The sequence below is a fragment of the Chelon labrosus genome (genome assembly GCF_963514085.1).
Source record: "Chelon labrosus genome assembly, chromosome: 7".
In the NCBI taxonomy this organism is placed as follows: domain Eukaryota; kingdom Metazoa; phylum Chordata; class Actinopteri; order Mugiliformes; family Mugilidae; genus Chelon; species Chelon labrosus.
Genome location: NC_140343.1, coordinates 27,888,595 through 27,905,072, shown reverse-complemented (window position 1 = coordinate 27,905,072; position 16,478 = coordinate 27,888,595). Strand labels below are relative to the sequence as shown.

The 16,478-nt window shown below is 40.0% G+C and overlaps 1 protein-coding gene across 1 annotated transcript; it reads left to right on the top strand.

The window, feature by feature from the left end:
- Positions 1 to 1,181: 1,181 nt before the first annotated feature.
- Positions 1,182 to 16,373, top strand: LOC311490325 (ceramide synthase 2-like). The gene is made up of 10 exons (XM_084547764.1): positions 1,182 to 1,513; positions 3,872 to 3,989; positions 7,755 to 7,873; positions 8,263 to 8,320; positions 8,566 to 8,616; positions 11,156 to 11,248; positions 11,901 to 12,029; positions 13,130 to 13,236; positions 13,544 to 13,700; positions 13,789 to 16,373. Exons 1-10 carry the CDS (start codon positions 1,344 to 1,346, stop codon positions 13,996 to 13,998), a joined length of 1,212 nt encoding a protein of 403 aa, XP_084403890.1. The 5' UTR covers positions 1,182 to 1,343; the 3' UTR covers positions 13,999 to 16,373.
- The last annotated feature ends 105 nt before the right edge of the window (positions 16,374 to 16,478 follow it).

The window sequence follows — 16,478 nt, the reverse complement described above, 5'->3', positions numbered from 1 at the left end:
TGTAAATGTGCAGAATCTTTCTGTTTTTCTTTTTTTTTTTTTTTTTTCTTTACACGATGCATCGTTACACATGACGACTGTAGGCTTGTTTATTTTCTGCTCGCAGCGCGCTTTAACGCATGCGTCATTACGTTCGAGCATGTGTTAGCTGGGAGAAATTCAATGAGGAGATGATGATGATGGTGGTGGTAGAGGTGGTGGTGGTGGTGGTGATGACAGCGCCTGCCCCTCCCCGCCCTCAGCAGGAGCTGGGTGCGTCAAACACGCTCCTCCTCTGCCGTTTCTTTCTGCCTCTAGACATTTCCCATCACCATCACAGGAGCGCGGACAGGTAAGCGCGATATCGCCTATACAGTATATGCTGTTATGGAACAACGGTGATTAGTTTCCGTGAATAATCCGTGGTTTATAGAAAAATAAATAAATAAACGCGATCCAAGGCGGTAGGCGGTGTGTTGATGGATTTGTTCGGCTCTAGCTGGGTGTTAGAGGTGGGCTTCCTTCCTGCGCACAATCGGACTCCACTGGAACATAACTCACTCACTCATGTGTTCCGTGTTTTTAATCGGGTAACTGATGCATTTATTTATGTAGAGGAATCTGTGTGTGCTGTCAGTGCTTCGCTGTTATTCCCACGTGTTGTGATTTTTGCCAGCAGCCTTCGAGCAGGCTGTACAATCTCCTGCTGTACAGTTATAACCTGATCAATATGCCAGTCAGTGTGCCACAAAGCAGCTTTTAAACCCAGAAATAGTCTGTGCTGTTTAAAGATTCAAGTCAGTCAGTTGAACGTGTGATTTCATAATGGTAGAAAAAAGTGTGTGCTTATGTGTTTGTGTCTGTGCGTGTGTGTAGACAGAGCTTAGGCCTACTTGAATCATGCATCCATCAAGGCAGCTTTGCTCAGGTTTTTTTAGGGCACATGAATAGACTCATGCTTGGATGAAGTCCCATGGATCTGTTTTGTTAGTGTCTTGCGTTGTTGTAATACACATTATCCTTGTTGCCACTGGATTTCTCGTCTGACTGAAATGCTGATTAAGTGATTGACTGCGAGGAACTTGATGTGCAACTATTTTGCTAATCGGTTAATGTTTGCGATCGTGCACAAACTATCATGGCATTCTGCACTGTCGTTCTGATGAAGGCAGGAATCTGAATGTGCCGCCCAGATTCTCTTAGGTCAGTGCAATTTGTGGACATGCAGGTTGTCAGTCTCTTATTTTTAACTCTTGAGCATTGCAACTGCTGTTTTGCATGACTATGAGTAAGGCACTGATGTTTTAGTAAGTCAGCAGTCAACATATGAAACCTCTCCTCTCCTCTCCTGTCCTTTCTTCAGGATGGAGTCTCTGTTAAATGAGTGGCTGTGGCAGGAGAAGTACTGGCTTCCCCCTGGTGTCCGCTGGCAGGACATGAGGGAAGATGGGGGCTACTTTCCTCTACCCAGGGATCTCATCTACACCGTGCCGCTGGCCTTTGCCTTTATAGCCCTCAGATACGTCTTTGAGAGGTGAGAACATCGCAACTGATGGCCCATGAAATCAAGAAGATGTATGTTTTTTCACTTTTGTCATTAACTTGCTTGACATCTTGACCACATTTTTTGATATTTGTGTTGGACCTGCAACTGTAATCTTAAACAATATTTAATTAACTAATTCAATCGGTGTCCAGGAAACAGTCACATATCCTGATTTGTCGGCAGGTGAAAGTTGTTATTGCATGTTTTGTTTTTCCTGGATCATTGGCTGGTTTGCTGCCTGCTTAGCTGCCTCCTTCCTTTATCGTTTATCCCAGTAGTGCCCCCTGTATATAGAAGGTATAGATCAGCATGCAGTGAGAGGCAGACCTCATGAGTAGACACTTTTAGCTGCTGACTGTGTGAAAGCCCTTCTCCTCTCATAGGGAACTAGATCTAGCCTTATAAGATTGTGGATGTGTGTTGAAAACAAGGAAATTTAAGGCTGTTGAAAATTGACTGGCTTAACTGTTGTGCTGATTCACTTCCCTAATTACTGCAAAAATGGCTCGGGGAGAGGTACCAACAACTGCATGCTGGCTTTAATGCTTAAATGTGAATTCCCAGTAGTGCTTATAATGGAATTCATCTGGAGATTTCTTAGAAAAGTTCAACACCTTTCTGTGGTGATGACAAGAGGGATCTGAATGTCATCTTCAGTATTGTGATAACGGGTTAACGGCATACCTGAAAAGCCACATTCGTTCTTAGAATATTTTGGTAACAGGGCGTGGATTGTAGTCCTCCACTGAAGCACGTAACCACATTACACATTTTACTTTGGAGTCCAATGAATCAATCACTGCAACTGCTTTGCCAAGTTAGTCATATTTTGAAGCAAATTCAAAAACATAATACTATGGTCTTCAAATGTTAGAAAATGTAATTTGGTCCCTCTCTGGTATTATATCACAGCAACTCAGATAGATGTCTACCCAACAAGATGTTTAATAGGGTCAACTCAAGCTTTTTTCACTGTTTTTAGATATATTTTACAGATGAATTGGCACATTAATTAAAGACCCAACTATTCTAATTCTTAATGGGTCACTCTCCATTTTGAGGATGTATGTGAGCATCAAAACTGTTAAATGACATTAACCCTAACTCATAGAAAATATTTCTAAATCACGTGAAACTATGTTAAGAACAGCTGTAACAACTATCAACATCAAGCCACAACTCTGACCAACCCATCAGGACAAACACATTAGAATTGAGACAACCACAGAATCATGCACTGACCTATTAAACATAAGGTTTGTGGTTTGTAGTTGTAACAGCTAGCCATATTTCCCAGCTGGCTGTTAATTCTGTTGTTTTAAGTTCAGAAATCCATGACTGTAAGTTGATCATTGAAAGCAAAGCTGCTGTGAAAACAGCCTCCAAATCAGCCTGTCTGCAATTTAACTAGTTCTGCTAGTACAGAAAGACAACAATCAAACACATGTGATAGATGAACAGATAGATTAGTTTCTGTACGCTTTCCGTTGTACATGCTGTATGCTGAAAAATTGCATTAGATTGTTTGGCTAGGACTGTGTAAGTTTAGCATCATTACATGCACCTTCATCAGGTATTTATAAGCAAAGTGGTAACTTAAGATGTATTAGCAGCAGTCAGGGGTTGTAGGATAAAAGCATATGCTAAATAGCAGCATGAATAATGTGTGTGTGTCTGCGTCGTAGCGGTGGCATTCTTAGTTGTTGTAGTGGACAGGGCAGACATGTGAGTCAGCTGGAAGGTGAAGAGGTGTATCTTCATGTGATCATCTCAGGCCGCAGCTGTTTTCTGTGTTGAGGTAGGGGCGTGTGTTTGTGTGTTAAAGGCTCCTGTAACCAGAAACCATGTGTGTCTCTGTGTGAAGCTAACCTGACCTTCTCATTCTCTCTGATCTCTTCCTCCATGCCCACTTCAGGATGATTATCTCTGAGATAGAGTTACGCACATGTGATTATACACGTGCATACACACACACATCAAAACATCTCCTCTGGCGCTTGTACGCTCACATTCTCCTTCTTGTTTTTTGTCGTTTTATCTGTCTCCTTCTCCCTGGTACACACACACACACATACACAGATCAAGTGTCTCTTGATGCCATATCAGCTAATGGCAAAAGCTGTCTGGCTAAATGTCACAATAAGCCCATGAGAGTGGCTATGCAGGCTGTCAGGAGGAGCATAATAAGCTATCCTGTTGCTATACTGTACTGTACTGTGTTACGATCACACTGGACATCTGTTAATCACATCAAACTTTAATCCTGCTTTCAAATTAAAATAAATTACCCAGGGCTGAAATTGCTATAGAAAATACATGTTTTTTTTTTTCTTTCTCTCTTCTCAGGCTCATTGCTATCCCGTTGAGCAAATGTTTAGGTGTGAAAGATCGGATTCGGATTCGAGCTCCTCCTATCCCAAAGTTGGAAGCCTTTTACAAACAGAAGAGTCGGCAGCCATCACAAGTTTGTATTTCTGTTCTTCTTGATTTATAGTTAATATTCTCCCATAACAAGACACAAACCATTTATTTATGGGTTCAGGTGACAGGCAAAATAAAACTGAGTAAACAAATGTTGTGAATGCAAGTTTGAAAGTTTGACAAAAAGATGTGTTTTATTTGTGGTTGCTAGTGAGATCCTAAAGAAATATAAAAGAATATAAAACTGAAATCAAAGAAATCATTTAAAGTATGCAGACCAAAATAAAAAGAAACAATATATTTTAAATTATAATAATAATGTGTCAAAACAGCTGTCCAGATTTAAAGGCTAAGAACTGCAAAATAGAGCTAGAAAACTTAGTAAATAGTAGTAAACTTTGCATTTACTATCCAAGGTTAAAGACTAATAGGAGGAAAAGCTATAGTCATTTTAACAGAATAAAATAAAAATAATAAATGCAAGTAGTAGGAACTGGAATATAGAGTTTTGTTTCATGACAAAATGTGAAACAAAATTTGACTGGGTAGTTACTGCACACACAGCTCTCACACTAGCCCAAGCAAAAATACTATTACTATATCTAGCCACCGCTAACCTTAAAGCTAAAAGTGAATTTATTTATTTTTGTCCAGTATGGTGACTGCGCTGACACATTTCTGCAAGGAAGCGTGCCATGACATACATGTGTTTATACACTATATTACCAAAAGTATTCGCTCACCCATTCAAATGATCAGAATCAGGTGTTCTAATCACTTGGCCTGGCCCCAGGTGTATAAATTCAAGCACTCAGGCATGCAGACTCTGAAACAAGACATTTGTGAAAGAATGGGCCGCTCTCAGGAGCTCAGTGAATTCCAGCGTGGAACTGTCATAGGATGCCACTTGTGCAACAAATCCAGTCGTGAAATTTCCTCGCTCCTAAATATTCCACAGTCAACTGTCAGCTCTATTATAACAAAATGGAAGCGTTTGGGAAAAACAGCAACTCAGCCACGAAGTGGTAGGCCACGTAAAGTGACGGAGAGGGGTCAGCGGATGCTGAAGCGCATAGTGCAAAGAGGTCGCCGACTTTCTGCACAGTCAATTGCTACAGAGCTACAAACTTCATGTGACCTTCAGATTAGCCCAAGTACAGTACGCAGAGAGCTTCATGGAATGGGTTTCCATGGCCGAGCAGCTGCAGCCAAGCCACACATCACCAAGTGCAATGCAAGGCGTCGGATGCAATGGTGTAAAGCACGCCGCCACTGGCCTCTAGAGCAGTGGAGACGCGTTCTCTGGAGTGATGAATCACGCTTTACCATCTGGCAATCTGATGGACGAGTCTGGGTTTGGAGGTTGCCAGGAGAACGGTACATTTCAGATTGCATTGTGCCAACTGTGAAATTTGGTGGAGGAGGAATTATGGTATGGGGTTGTTTTTCAGGAGCTGGGCTTGGCCCCTTAGTTCCAGTGAAAGGAACATTGAATGCTTCAGGATACCAAAACATTTTGGACAATTCCATGCTCCCAACCTTGTGGGAACAGTTTGGAGCGGGCCCCTTCCTCTTCCAACATGACTGTGCACCAGTGCACAAAGCAAGGTCCATAAAGACGTGGATGACAGAGTCTGGTGTGGATGAACTTGACTGGCCTGCACAGAGTCCTGACCTGAACCCGATAGAACACCTTTGGGATGAATTAGAGCGGAGACTGAGAGCCAGGCCTTCTCGACCAACATCAGTGTGTGACCTCACCAATGCGCTTTTGGAAGAATGGTCAAAAATTCCTATAAACACTCTCCTCAACCTTGTGGACAGTCTTCCCAGAAGAGTTGAAGCTGTAATAGCTGCAAAAGGTGGACCGACATCATATTGAATTCTATGAGTTAGGAATGGGATGGCACTTCAGTTCATAGAATGAGTAAAGGCAGGTGAGCGAATACTTTTGGTAATATAGTGTATCTGTAAAAAAGAAAGCAGCTGACTTATCAGTATAATCAGCTAATGGCTAACCTTAGCTAAAGCTAAAACTAAATTTACTTTTTTTCCAACTCACTGCAACATAGGGGTAGTATTTCAGTTAGCTATCTGACAGACAGTAAATGCTTTCAAATGGGACTTGACATGGAAAGTCCTGCAAACAAATGCTTGGCACACATATGGTAACATCAGCCCATGTGTGGGCATCTAGAAGCCACAGAGGCTAACACTAAGCAAGCTAACCAATGGGTGACTTAATGTAGGAAATGTAAAGGCATAAAGGAAAATTAACATTTTACACAGGCAAAGATTACCACAAGAGAGGACCTTTCATATGAATTCTTATTGTGAACACAGTACTCTATTTGAAGGCAGCACAGGACCGGCCATTTAACTCCGTAATGTGTCATTTTTGGATGCATATAAATGTAGTTCACACCAAACCTTCTCTCATTAACAGGAGGCAAACGTGAGTCTGACAAGAGATCTCTATGAGTCAAACAAGTGCACGTCTCCACACCTACGCTGAATGGGAAATGCAAATTGTAATGGGATTCTCACCATAAAGCTTTGTGTGTTTATAACAGTAAACAACGCTGAAGGAATATGCATGATCCATTAATACGGGGGTTGAGTTTTTTCCTGTGTTTGCAAACATATTGTAAGTGCAGATAGTGAAAAGATATGAAAATGAAGGTATGAAAGATATGAAGATATGGAAACTTTTTTTGGACACAGTTTATAGGTGTGGTTGTATTATGGGCGAAAAGCTCGACAGTCTGGCAGTTTTACTTGGATGATCTGTTGGGTGCGGCAAAACAAAGAACTGTTAAAAAAAAGGAAGTTTACAAAGAGACGCTCATGGTTCTTGAGTCACGCTGAGGATAAGTTATCCTGGTGTTACACAGGTGAAATAATTAGCCATGACAACGTGTTGTAGTAGGTGCATACTTTCAACAGTGTGGGAAAAATGCTGTCTGTTCGCCTCAGCTGACATTATCACGAGTGCCTGCGTCAAAAATCAGACACGAAAACTCTTCTGAAACTTTACCTTCGTGCAAGGTGACTTCTATACTAATCTCTCATTACCCAGGTACACACAAGAAGCAGAGATGTTTAGCCTCACATGGAAATTTTCCTCTCACCTGCTGGTTTGGTTTGGCATTACCACACTGGTGCTCCTGTGCAGACAAGCAGGGTTGTGCAACTGACAAGACATGACGAGACATATCAAATGAAAATGCACTCTGCCATTCTGCACTCTGTGTCTGTGCCACCACACTTGTTATTTTTATGTGTGTGTTTTTTTTTATGTTAGAATGGGTGTGTCCTGACTTATTTGCAAACCTTCCATTTCCATGAGGCTTTGAGAAACAGCAGCCAAAGACTTTGTTGTTCTGCTATGTAAATACCCAGCCACAAACACACGATACAGACTATGGTCCAAGTAGGTGTATTTGTTAGATGCTGGTACTGTACATGCACAGCTAAGTCAGCGGAAAAGTCAGCGTTATGCTGTCACATTTTAGCCAAATAAAAGCATGCATGAGTTGTTACTCAGCATTTAACTTGTAATTAAGTTTCACAATGACCTTTTCAAATGTAACATAAGCCTGTGTAAGGTGTCAGGGTGCAGAAAGATGAGAGAGGGAACATCTGATGAAGTCTTGTTACAGACTCCTCAGCAGAAAACAAATGATTAGATTAAGCACATTTATCACTGTTGGGATGTTGACAAGGTAATATATCAACATGGAGCTCAAGCACGTCAGACAGTGAGAAAATACTTTGCTGACATGTTTCTGTGTTTGTGTGTGTTCAGAGTGAAGTGGTGAGCTTGGGGAAGCAGTGTGGACTCTCTCAGAGAAAGATCCAGGCCTGGTTCAGACACAGAAGGAACCAGGACCGGCCCAGCAACACCAAAAAGTTCTGCGAGGCCTCGTGAGTTTAGTTAGTTTGACAAAATGCTTCCACCAAAACATGAACAAGTCACTGATTTGTGTAAAACAAGCTGTGTGCTTCCTCCGGTTTGTTGATGTCCCCTTACAGGAAGTCTCTGTCACGTTTTAAAGTCCTGCTGCTGCTGCTTATTTAGCCCCCAGAATAATCTATGCATTTCCACACAGTGCTGACTATTTTTAAATGAATTTCATCACCATCTAGTTTTTTAAATTTCAATTTAAAGCAAATTTTTATTTTCCTTATCACTCTTACAGTCCTGCTGGACAGATATTATATATGTAATCATTTGACTTTTGGTCTGTTTCTAATTGTTTTTAATTTGAACCATAGCCTCTAACAAATGATGGTGTTTATTTTTATCTGCGCAGCTGGCGGTTTGTGTTCTACCTTGTAGCATTCATAGCAGGGCTCGGCTCTTTAATTAATGTAAGTAATGTATTGTAAGTGTTGGTCACTTTTTCTCATTTAACAGATAATAACGTCCTTGCAGTCAATGACACTTGCAATCTATATCTGCCATTTGTAAGAATATCAATGCTGCATTTAGTGGTAGGTGTGAGTGTGTGTTTCATGGACATAACCTAGATGCATTGTGAGTTTCATTCAGTTTGCTCATGATAATCCAGTCATGACTAATGAATTGCGAATGACTGTTTTTCTTGATCTTCCAGACTCCGTGGCTCTGGGATCAGAGAGAGTGTTGGAGGGGTTATCCCAAACAGGTGAGCATGATTTGAATATTCTGCATTGGGTTTCATATATTGTATATGGAGTTATACATGATCAGGTGCAATATTTAACCCAGCGGCAGATAAAGTCATTAACATTGATCATCTTGTTACAATGCGATGTTCTTAGGTCATCATGTATTCATGTTGATGTTTGATATGTACCATCCACTCAAACACTGGTGCAGATCAAGTGCGCCACCTCATTGCAATGACACCCCTTGACGGTATGGGGACTCCCCCAGCAGGACCCTTAAAAACTGTTCAAGAAAGGTTTGAAGAACACAACAAAGAGCCCAATACGTTAACCCAGCCGCCAAACTCCAAAAATCCTTATTCAATCAAGTAACTATGGGATTCAGTCGAACAAGCCAAATTCACAGAGGTCCCACCACCCAAGCAACATGACCCAAAGTACTATCTGTGAAAGCCCCAGTGCCAGACATTACACGACGCCTTAGAAATCCATTCCCCAATGGGACAGAGTGGTTTGGCTGGCACAAGGAGGACCTGCACAATTTTAAACAGTTGCCTTTAACGTTATGGCCAATCAGTGTAGATACTGGTCAGTCAGCTGAAAATTAAAAAAGTACTTTGACAACTTAATCGATCGGGTAATTTATCAAGCAAAAAACAGTTTCTTTTCTCTCATCATTCATTTCATAACCTCTTACATTTTTCGAATCCCAGCTGTAATTGGGTGAGAGGCGGAGTACATCTGGACAGGTTGCCAAGTGTTCCACACTCACAGAGAGACAGACAACCATTCACACTCACATGCACACTTGGTCCAATTTAGAATCACCAATTAACCTAATGAGCATGTCTTTGGGCCGTGGGAGGAAGCTGGAGTACTTTGTACTTTGAACTACATAAATAATTAGTTCATCAACAACAAAATGGAACATAAATGAAGGATCAAAATAAGAGTTATGGGAAGGTTTAATGATACACCGATCAGGCATAACATTATGACCACCTTCCTAATATTGTGTAGGTGTCCCTTGTACCTCCAAAACAGTTGTGACTCATCAGAGAATGGACATTGGCCTTCTGAGGGTGTCCTCTGGTGTCTGGCAACAGAATGTTGTTAGTGGAGGCCTTTGGGTCTTATGGGTTGAGGGGAGGGGCCTCTGTGGATCATCCCACAGATACTTGATCAGTTTGGGATCTAGTGAATTTGGAGGCCAGGTCAAAACCTTGTGCTGTTCTTAATGTTTTTTTTTTAGTTGTTCCGAAAGCGTTTTTGTGTGTGTGTCTGTGTCAGGCTGCATCCTGCTGGGGATGGCTGCTGCCATCAAGGAGTGTCATTGCTATGGGGTGGGGGTGCCTGGTCTGGTCTAGGTGGGTGGTGCATGCCTAAGTAACCATGTTTAAAAGTTTTCCAGCAGAACATTGGATTGTCACAAGATGGTCAGTTTTATTTACTTCTCCGGTCATAATGTTGTGGCTGATCGATGTAAGTCAGTGTAAAGTGGTTTGTGCTCTGTTGCACTTACACACTAATGGTCTAAGAAAGTAGTAAAAAACAGTAGCTGAAACAGAAGTTAGGAAACAAAGTTTTTAGTAAGTATAGAAGGATTTGGCTGGGGCACGCTTTGGATTTGAATGTTAGTACTCCACACCCTCCCACTAACTGTCTTCTCTATTCCTTAACTTCCTTTACAGCAAAACTTCCTTGAATGCTTTTGTGTTTCTAGGGGGGTTTTTTTTTCTTACCCTGCGTCTGAAGGCTAGTATCTCTGCTGTTGATGACAGTTAGGAGTCAGGCATGCTTGCAGGTCGGCATTCCTCCCGGGAAGCCAGTCCTTCTTTGCAGGGTCATGGCACTGAATAGAAAAAACACTAGAAGAAAACGTAGAGTGCTCTATCTGTAGTTTGACTGATTACAGCTCCTGCACGCAATGCTGCTGCTGACCTTGCTTCCTTGTCTGAGGTCTTATGGCCTCTGGCGGGGGAAAGGGATGTGTTTTTAATGGGTTAAACGCTTCAGTCAACTTCCTACCATTATGTCGCCTCAAACTTTGAATGTTGTGTCTTCTACCAGTGTTTTCATTGGGGATCGTACAACACAGCTTCCTTTGAATAAAACCCCTTTGTCTTTCTGAAAACAGGTGGGGGGTTTTGTTAATATTTGGTCTAAATAGAAACAGTATTGTACAGCTGGTAAACCTTTACTCATTCATAGTACTACATTTGCTGACAGGTGAAGCTGTGTGAAATCCTGGATAGTTTTAGGACAAAGAGCTCTTTTGGAGGGTCCCATTACATCCAACCCCCAACTTTCCAGATCTTTCTCAACAAACACTTGCAGGATGGGCTAAAGTCAGTCTGCATCAGTTCATTCTATACTTTTGAATGACATATATTTGAACAACACAGTTATTCTATAGGCTTTTCACGAATATGTTTGAGCGTTTGTTTTCTCTCAGATATCTATTTTATGCTTTCCTGAGACTGATAAGCTTCTGTTTTAGCCAAATATCAAATGCAAATGTTGACTTGTGGTTCCTCTTTCCTTCTCTATCCTCAGCCCGTAGCTGATGCTCATTACTGGTATTACATCTTGGAGCTGGGTTTCTACTTGTCCCTGCTTCTGAGTATCTCTGTGGACATCAAGCGAAAAGTGAGTATGAGTTTTAATGACGTACAACCCCGACCAGTACCACCACCCAACAGACTCCTGCTCATTTGGTGTCGTTTGCATTACTTAGTATTTTGTGTTTGAGATTTAATCCTTTTCTAGATGGAAACCGCTTGGTCTTTTTTATATTTTATTTTTGCACACTGTAATCCAATTGTCGTTTTTCCTCCTGCAGAATTATTCTTAATACAGATTATGGGCGGGATTATCTGCTATTACATCACAACTTGGTGTACTTTGTACTCAATTTAAAACTGAGTGCTTGTAAAGATCAGGACATAAAGTTAAAGTGGAAGAATTACATTTTCCCCAGATTTATCCAAAGAAACTCTAAAAAACTTACTTAAATGTGCTTTTAACTAAGTTGTTTGCTGTACTAAGTTGCTATAATTTTATGCATAGATTACCATTTCTATTTTTAAAAAGATGCGTACCGATTCATCTACTATTTTAGGCAGTTTGTTCATGTTTGCGTAAAAAAATTAAACAGGGTATTCATCATGCACAAGGCTCATAGTCTGTGTAAATCTGATGCTTCCTGATACTTTCACAAACCTGATTTACAGGACCACAGCTGGCAGTTTATTTTTGCTGCTGCACATCTTTTTCATATGTGTCTGCACATGTGTTGCAGGATTTCAAGGAGCAGGTAATCCATCACATTGCCACCATATTCCTCATCAGTTTCTCCTACTGCTCCAACTATGTGAGAATTGGCACACTGGTGATGCTGCTGCACGACTCTTCTGACTTTCTTCTCGAGGTACCTGACTTCAGATTTCACCTGAGTCAGCTTTTTTGCGCCATTAAAATGTGTTGAAAGTTGAATGAATACTGTGTGCTCACATTCAATGCTTTGAAATGCCAAAGCACCACACAAAGGTCACAGGGAAAGTCACTTGAATACAGTCATTGCATATTTTTTGCAAAAGTTTCTTCATCCATCCACTGCAACACATGTCAACAATATATCCCGTACACAGAAAAACGGTAAATGATGGTAAAAAATAAAAAATACTCTTGTGTCTGTAAAAGCTTTGAGTCCCTCAGCGAGACAAAAGCACCATTGTCTTTAGTGTCACGAGGCTGATTTTACTGGGTGCCACGTTTCACTGATAACATCTGAAAATCAAGACTGTCATCTCTGAGCGCTGAGGAAACATGCAGAGCTGGCCATGTGACCTCAGGTGTGACTGGGTGGCGTCAGGTCTGTGATAAAAGTCATGAAGGGAGGATGATGTGGGTGTCTTTTTCAGCGACAGCGAACTGGTTTTAGGATCTTATCTCGAGGTTACACAGCAGACAAGATATAAAATATCGTCTATTTCCTATTTCCTCCAATTACGACTAATTAATCTCAGTCTGGATCTATTTGCACTTAGGGACGTTGTCTCACTTGCAGTACTGTTCTGGCAGAGTGTTTTAACAGGACACAGACCGTGTGCAGTAATCCTTTTTGACTGTCACAGTGGTTGCTGCGTGATTTGCTTACTCACATGCAAAACGATGAAATCTTCACTGTTTCCATTAAGAGAGGCAATTTTCTATGTAGCTACTGTTTATATAGATTTAGGAAAAATAAATGCCTTCACTCTTTTTTCTATTAATTGAATTCCTATAATAGAAAAATAAAACGCAATATCTATTCCTAAAACAAACAACTTAATGCCTATTGCAAGTAAGCAACAGCTGTATCAGGTAGCTCCTTCATTATAATAGCTCTGCTTGAGACAGCAGCACGACATGTAGCTCCTAAAACCTCATTTTCCTTTTTCCTATAAAGAAGCCTTTTCATTTGAAACTTTTTTTTTTAAAATTAGTAATAACTTAAAATGGGTTTATGTTTTTTTTTCCTTACTAAAGTCTGCCAAGATGCTTCACTATGCGGTGTGGACGAGGACGTGCGACTCTCTGTTTGTCGTCTTCGCTGTGGTCTTCCTGATCACCCGGCTGGTGGTGTTTCCTTGCAGGTGAGACATGGTGGTGGAATATGGTCCTTTACATTAGTGCTGGACTGATCAATTTGCTTCTTTTGGCTTATCGCTCATATATGTATTGATTATTGGTGATGTAGGTTTAGAAACAGTGTCGCCATTGCATAGTTTATCCACCAGGGGGCACTAAGAAGGTATCTATCAGTATATATGGAGGTAAACATAAACAAGGAATCCATACCCCCTTAAAGCTGTAATGTTGTGCTGTTAAATAGCTTGGACATTGAAATAACACCAGACTGGGTTCAAACTGATTGTGTCTCTGACTGTGACTGTTTTCCAGAGTGGTCTACTCAACCCTGGTAGAGTCTGTTGAATACTTCCAGCCCTTCTTTGGTTATTATTTCTTCAATGCTCTGCTAATGGTGCTCCAAGCGCTGCACATCTTCTGGGCCTATCTCATCCTCCGTATGATCTACAAGTTTGCGTTCATGGGCAAGGTGAGAGGAGTTTACTTTTAATCCAGCATATATAAAATAATGGGCAGACGCAGAATCGTTAACAACCTTCTTTTGTTTTGTTTTTTAGGTTGAGAAGGATGAACGCAGCGATGAGGAGAGTGATGTGGATGATGGCGAGGAAGAGGAGGAGGAGAATGAGGAAGAAGGGGATGAGAGCAGCTGGGAGCAGAGGAAGGGTACAATTAACTCCAAACTGGCATCGCTGACTAACAACTGCGTCCTGAACAACCTGACCAACCAGAGGAATATTAACAGCAGACTCCCCAAAGCCAGATAGTGGAGCGGCTTCCTTCCTCATCCACCAAGCCTCACTCAAACAGTTATTTCCACTTCTGCTTACTGGAGATGAATTCATTTCTGCCATATGACACATACAGTTTGTGTGCATCCAACACGGTCCTTTGATGATTTCAGGTCTGCATCTGCTAATCTCAGAACAATAGGGCAAATAAGCACAGATGATTGTAAATCCTCACAACTAGTGTGGGGGAAGAAAAGGCATTACAGTCACCCCTCCCTCTGCCTCATGTAAATATAAACTAGGTGAAACAAGGTCCTTGACATCTAATCATAGTTTGTGCATCATAATTTTGTATTTATTCTGTTTCTTTCCATTGTATTATAATGACTCCAGACAGAAACTGCTTAATTCACTTTTTGTCAGCAACATAAACAAATGGCGTTTATACAAAATCAAGCTGTCATGTAATATGTGGTTTAGTATATTTTAAAGAGACCAATTTATGACTGCAGTTTAATAGTAATTTAGCCCCACAGCTTTATGTCCACACATGGTTGATTGTAGATATGAAAACTACTGATAAACTGTTGATAAATCACTTTATAGACTATTTTTATGAATCATATTGTTAATGTTGTAATCTATGGCAGAACACTACTACAAAAGTCCCTTAGGATTTTAGAGTTATATTTTTCCATGACAAGATCATCTTTCAGTTCACCTGGTAGAATAGATATGGCGCCCCCTGGTGGACAGAGTATATCACATAAAGAAACAATGTCTCAATTACAATTAAAAATCAGCTACTCTAGATTATTTTTAAATTTTCTTTACAAAATACATGTGTGTGTTTTTGTGTCTTTTTCTACTTGGAAAATGATTGCGACACTCAGCATGATTTCAGAACAGGTTTTTCTTAATGGACTGGACTTTTGTTTTGTGCCCTGGCTGCTGTTTTTAAATTGTTTTATTACATGTACAAGCTAGTAAGTGGGTGTTCCAAAAAGGATTGCTCTTATTAGACAACAAGATGAAAAGTACTGAAGTCTATTTCTGCTAATATGATGAAAAAGTAATAATTCTGTAAGGACTTATAATGAGAACGTTTAGAAATTATGTATTGGTATCTCTGAATAACAGGAAATTGTCTCAACAGAACAATGAAAAGTATGCCAATTATAATAAGAACCTTTCTCAGTTTCTCATAATTCTGAAATACTAACTCAGTATTTTGAGAAAGTTCCTGATTATTTTGATATACTAACTTATTGTTCTGAGAGTTAAGTCATTACTATGAGAAAGTTTTTCATTTTGAGAGACTATGTCATTGTTCTGAGAAGTTTTCTCATGATTTTACCATACTAAATCATTATCTTCAGACATTTTCTCATTCTGAGATACGTTTGAGAAATATTTTCATTGTTTTGAGCAAATGTCTCATCATTTCGAGGTATAAATTTATCATTTTGAGCCATATTTAGATTGTTTTGAGGACTTTTTTCACATTATTGTGAGACATTATCATAAGATTTAATGCAGATGAACACTGTTTAGAGATATGATGTCAATATTTCTAGAAGATTTTCCATTATAAAGACTTACATCAAATACTTTTTCATGACATTTGCAGAAATCGGCCTCTATAGATAAAATCCTTACTGTGACAGAAATGTTTTTGGTTGATAATCTGTTGGTTGTTGAGAAACCATAAAGAGTATGCATACAGATGGCATTAGGGAGATACTTCAATAGTGGAGTTACAGTATCTACAAGAATCAAATGCATTATGTCCCAGATGAAGAAACGTCCCGCCTGGTGATATTAATAGAGTAGAGTTTTTATAAATGTTGATGGCATATTTTGACATGACTAGTCTGAGCTTTAATGGGGAAACAAGTTAAAAGAAATGATTGTGTTTATCCAACATACTGTACTGGAGAGCAGTGAAATACATGGGCAAGTGTCTACTGCTGCTGCTGCCGCTGTGACATTTAACAGTATACCACAGATATCATTCAGAAACCATCTTCACATACGCATTAAGTGATTCACTATGATGACATTTTATAGTGTAGTAAAGGGAACTCAAGAAAACAAGTGGCTTATGTGAACATGTACTGTATGTAATCTGAAGATGTGTGAGGTAGGAGTTTAAACAGAGTTGTAACTGTACAAAGACCATGGAGTTCCACAATAGAAAATGAGATTAAACAGAGGACACTACAAGGGCTGATCCACTGAATAAAAAAACCTCTAGAATAGCGTTGTTTTTTTTTTAAAGCAAAAAAAATAAAAGCAGAGAAAATGTGATTTTACACTGTAACTGCATTACATGACTGTTATCTCTTACAAGTGCACATGGATGATTTGTTGATTGAAATGTTTAAATAAATGACTCCTATTAAATAGAATAGCAACTGGTGTCTTATGTTAATCCGTGTTGTCATTTATTTCACTGCAATGATGTGCACCGATTAAGGCAAAAAGAAAACTTGTATTTTATATAAGGACAAATA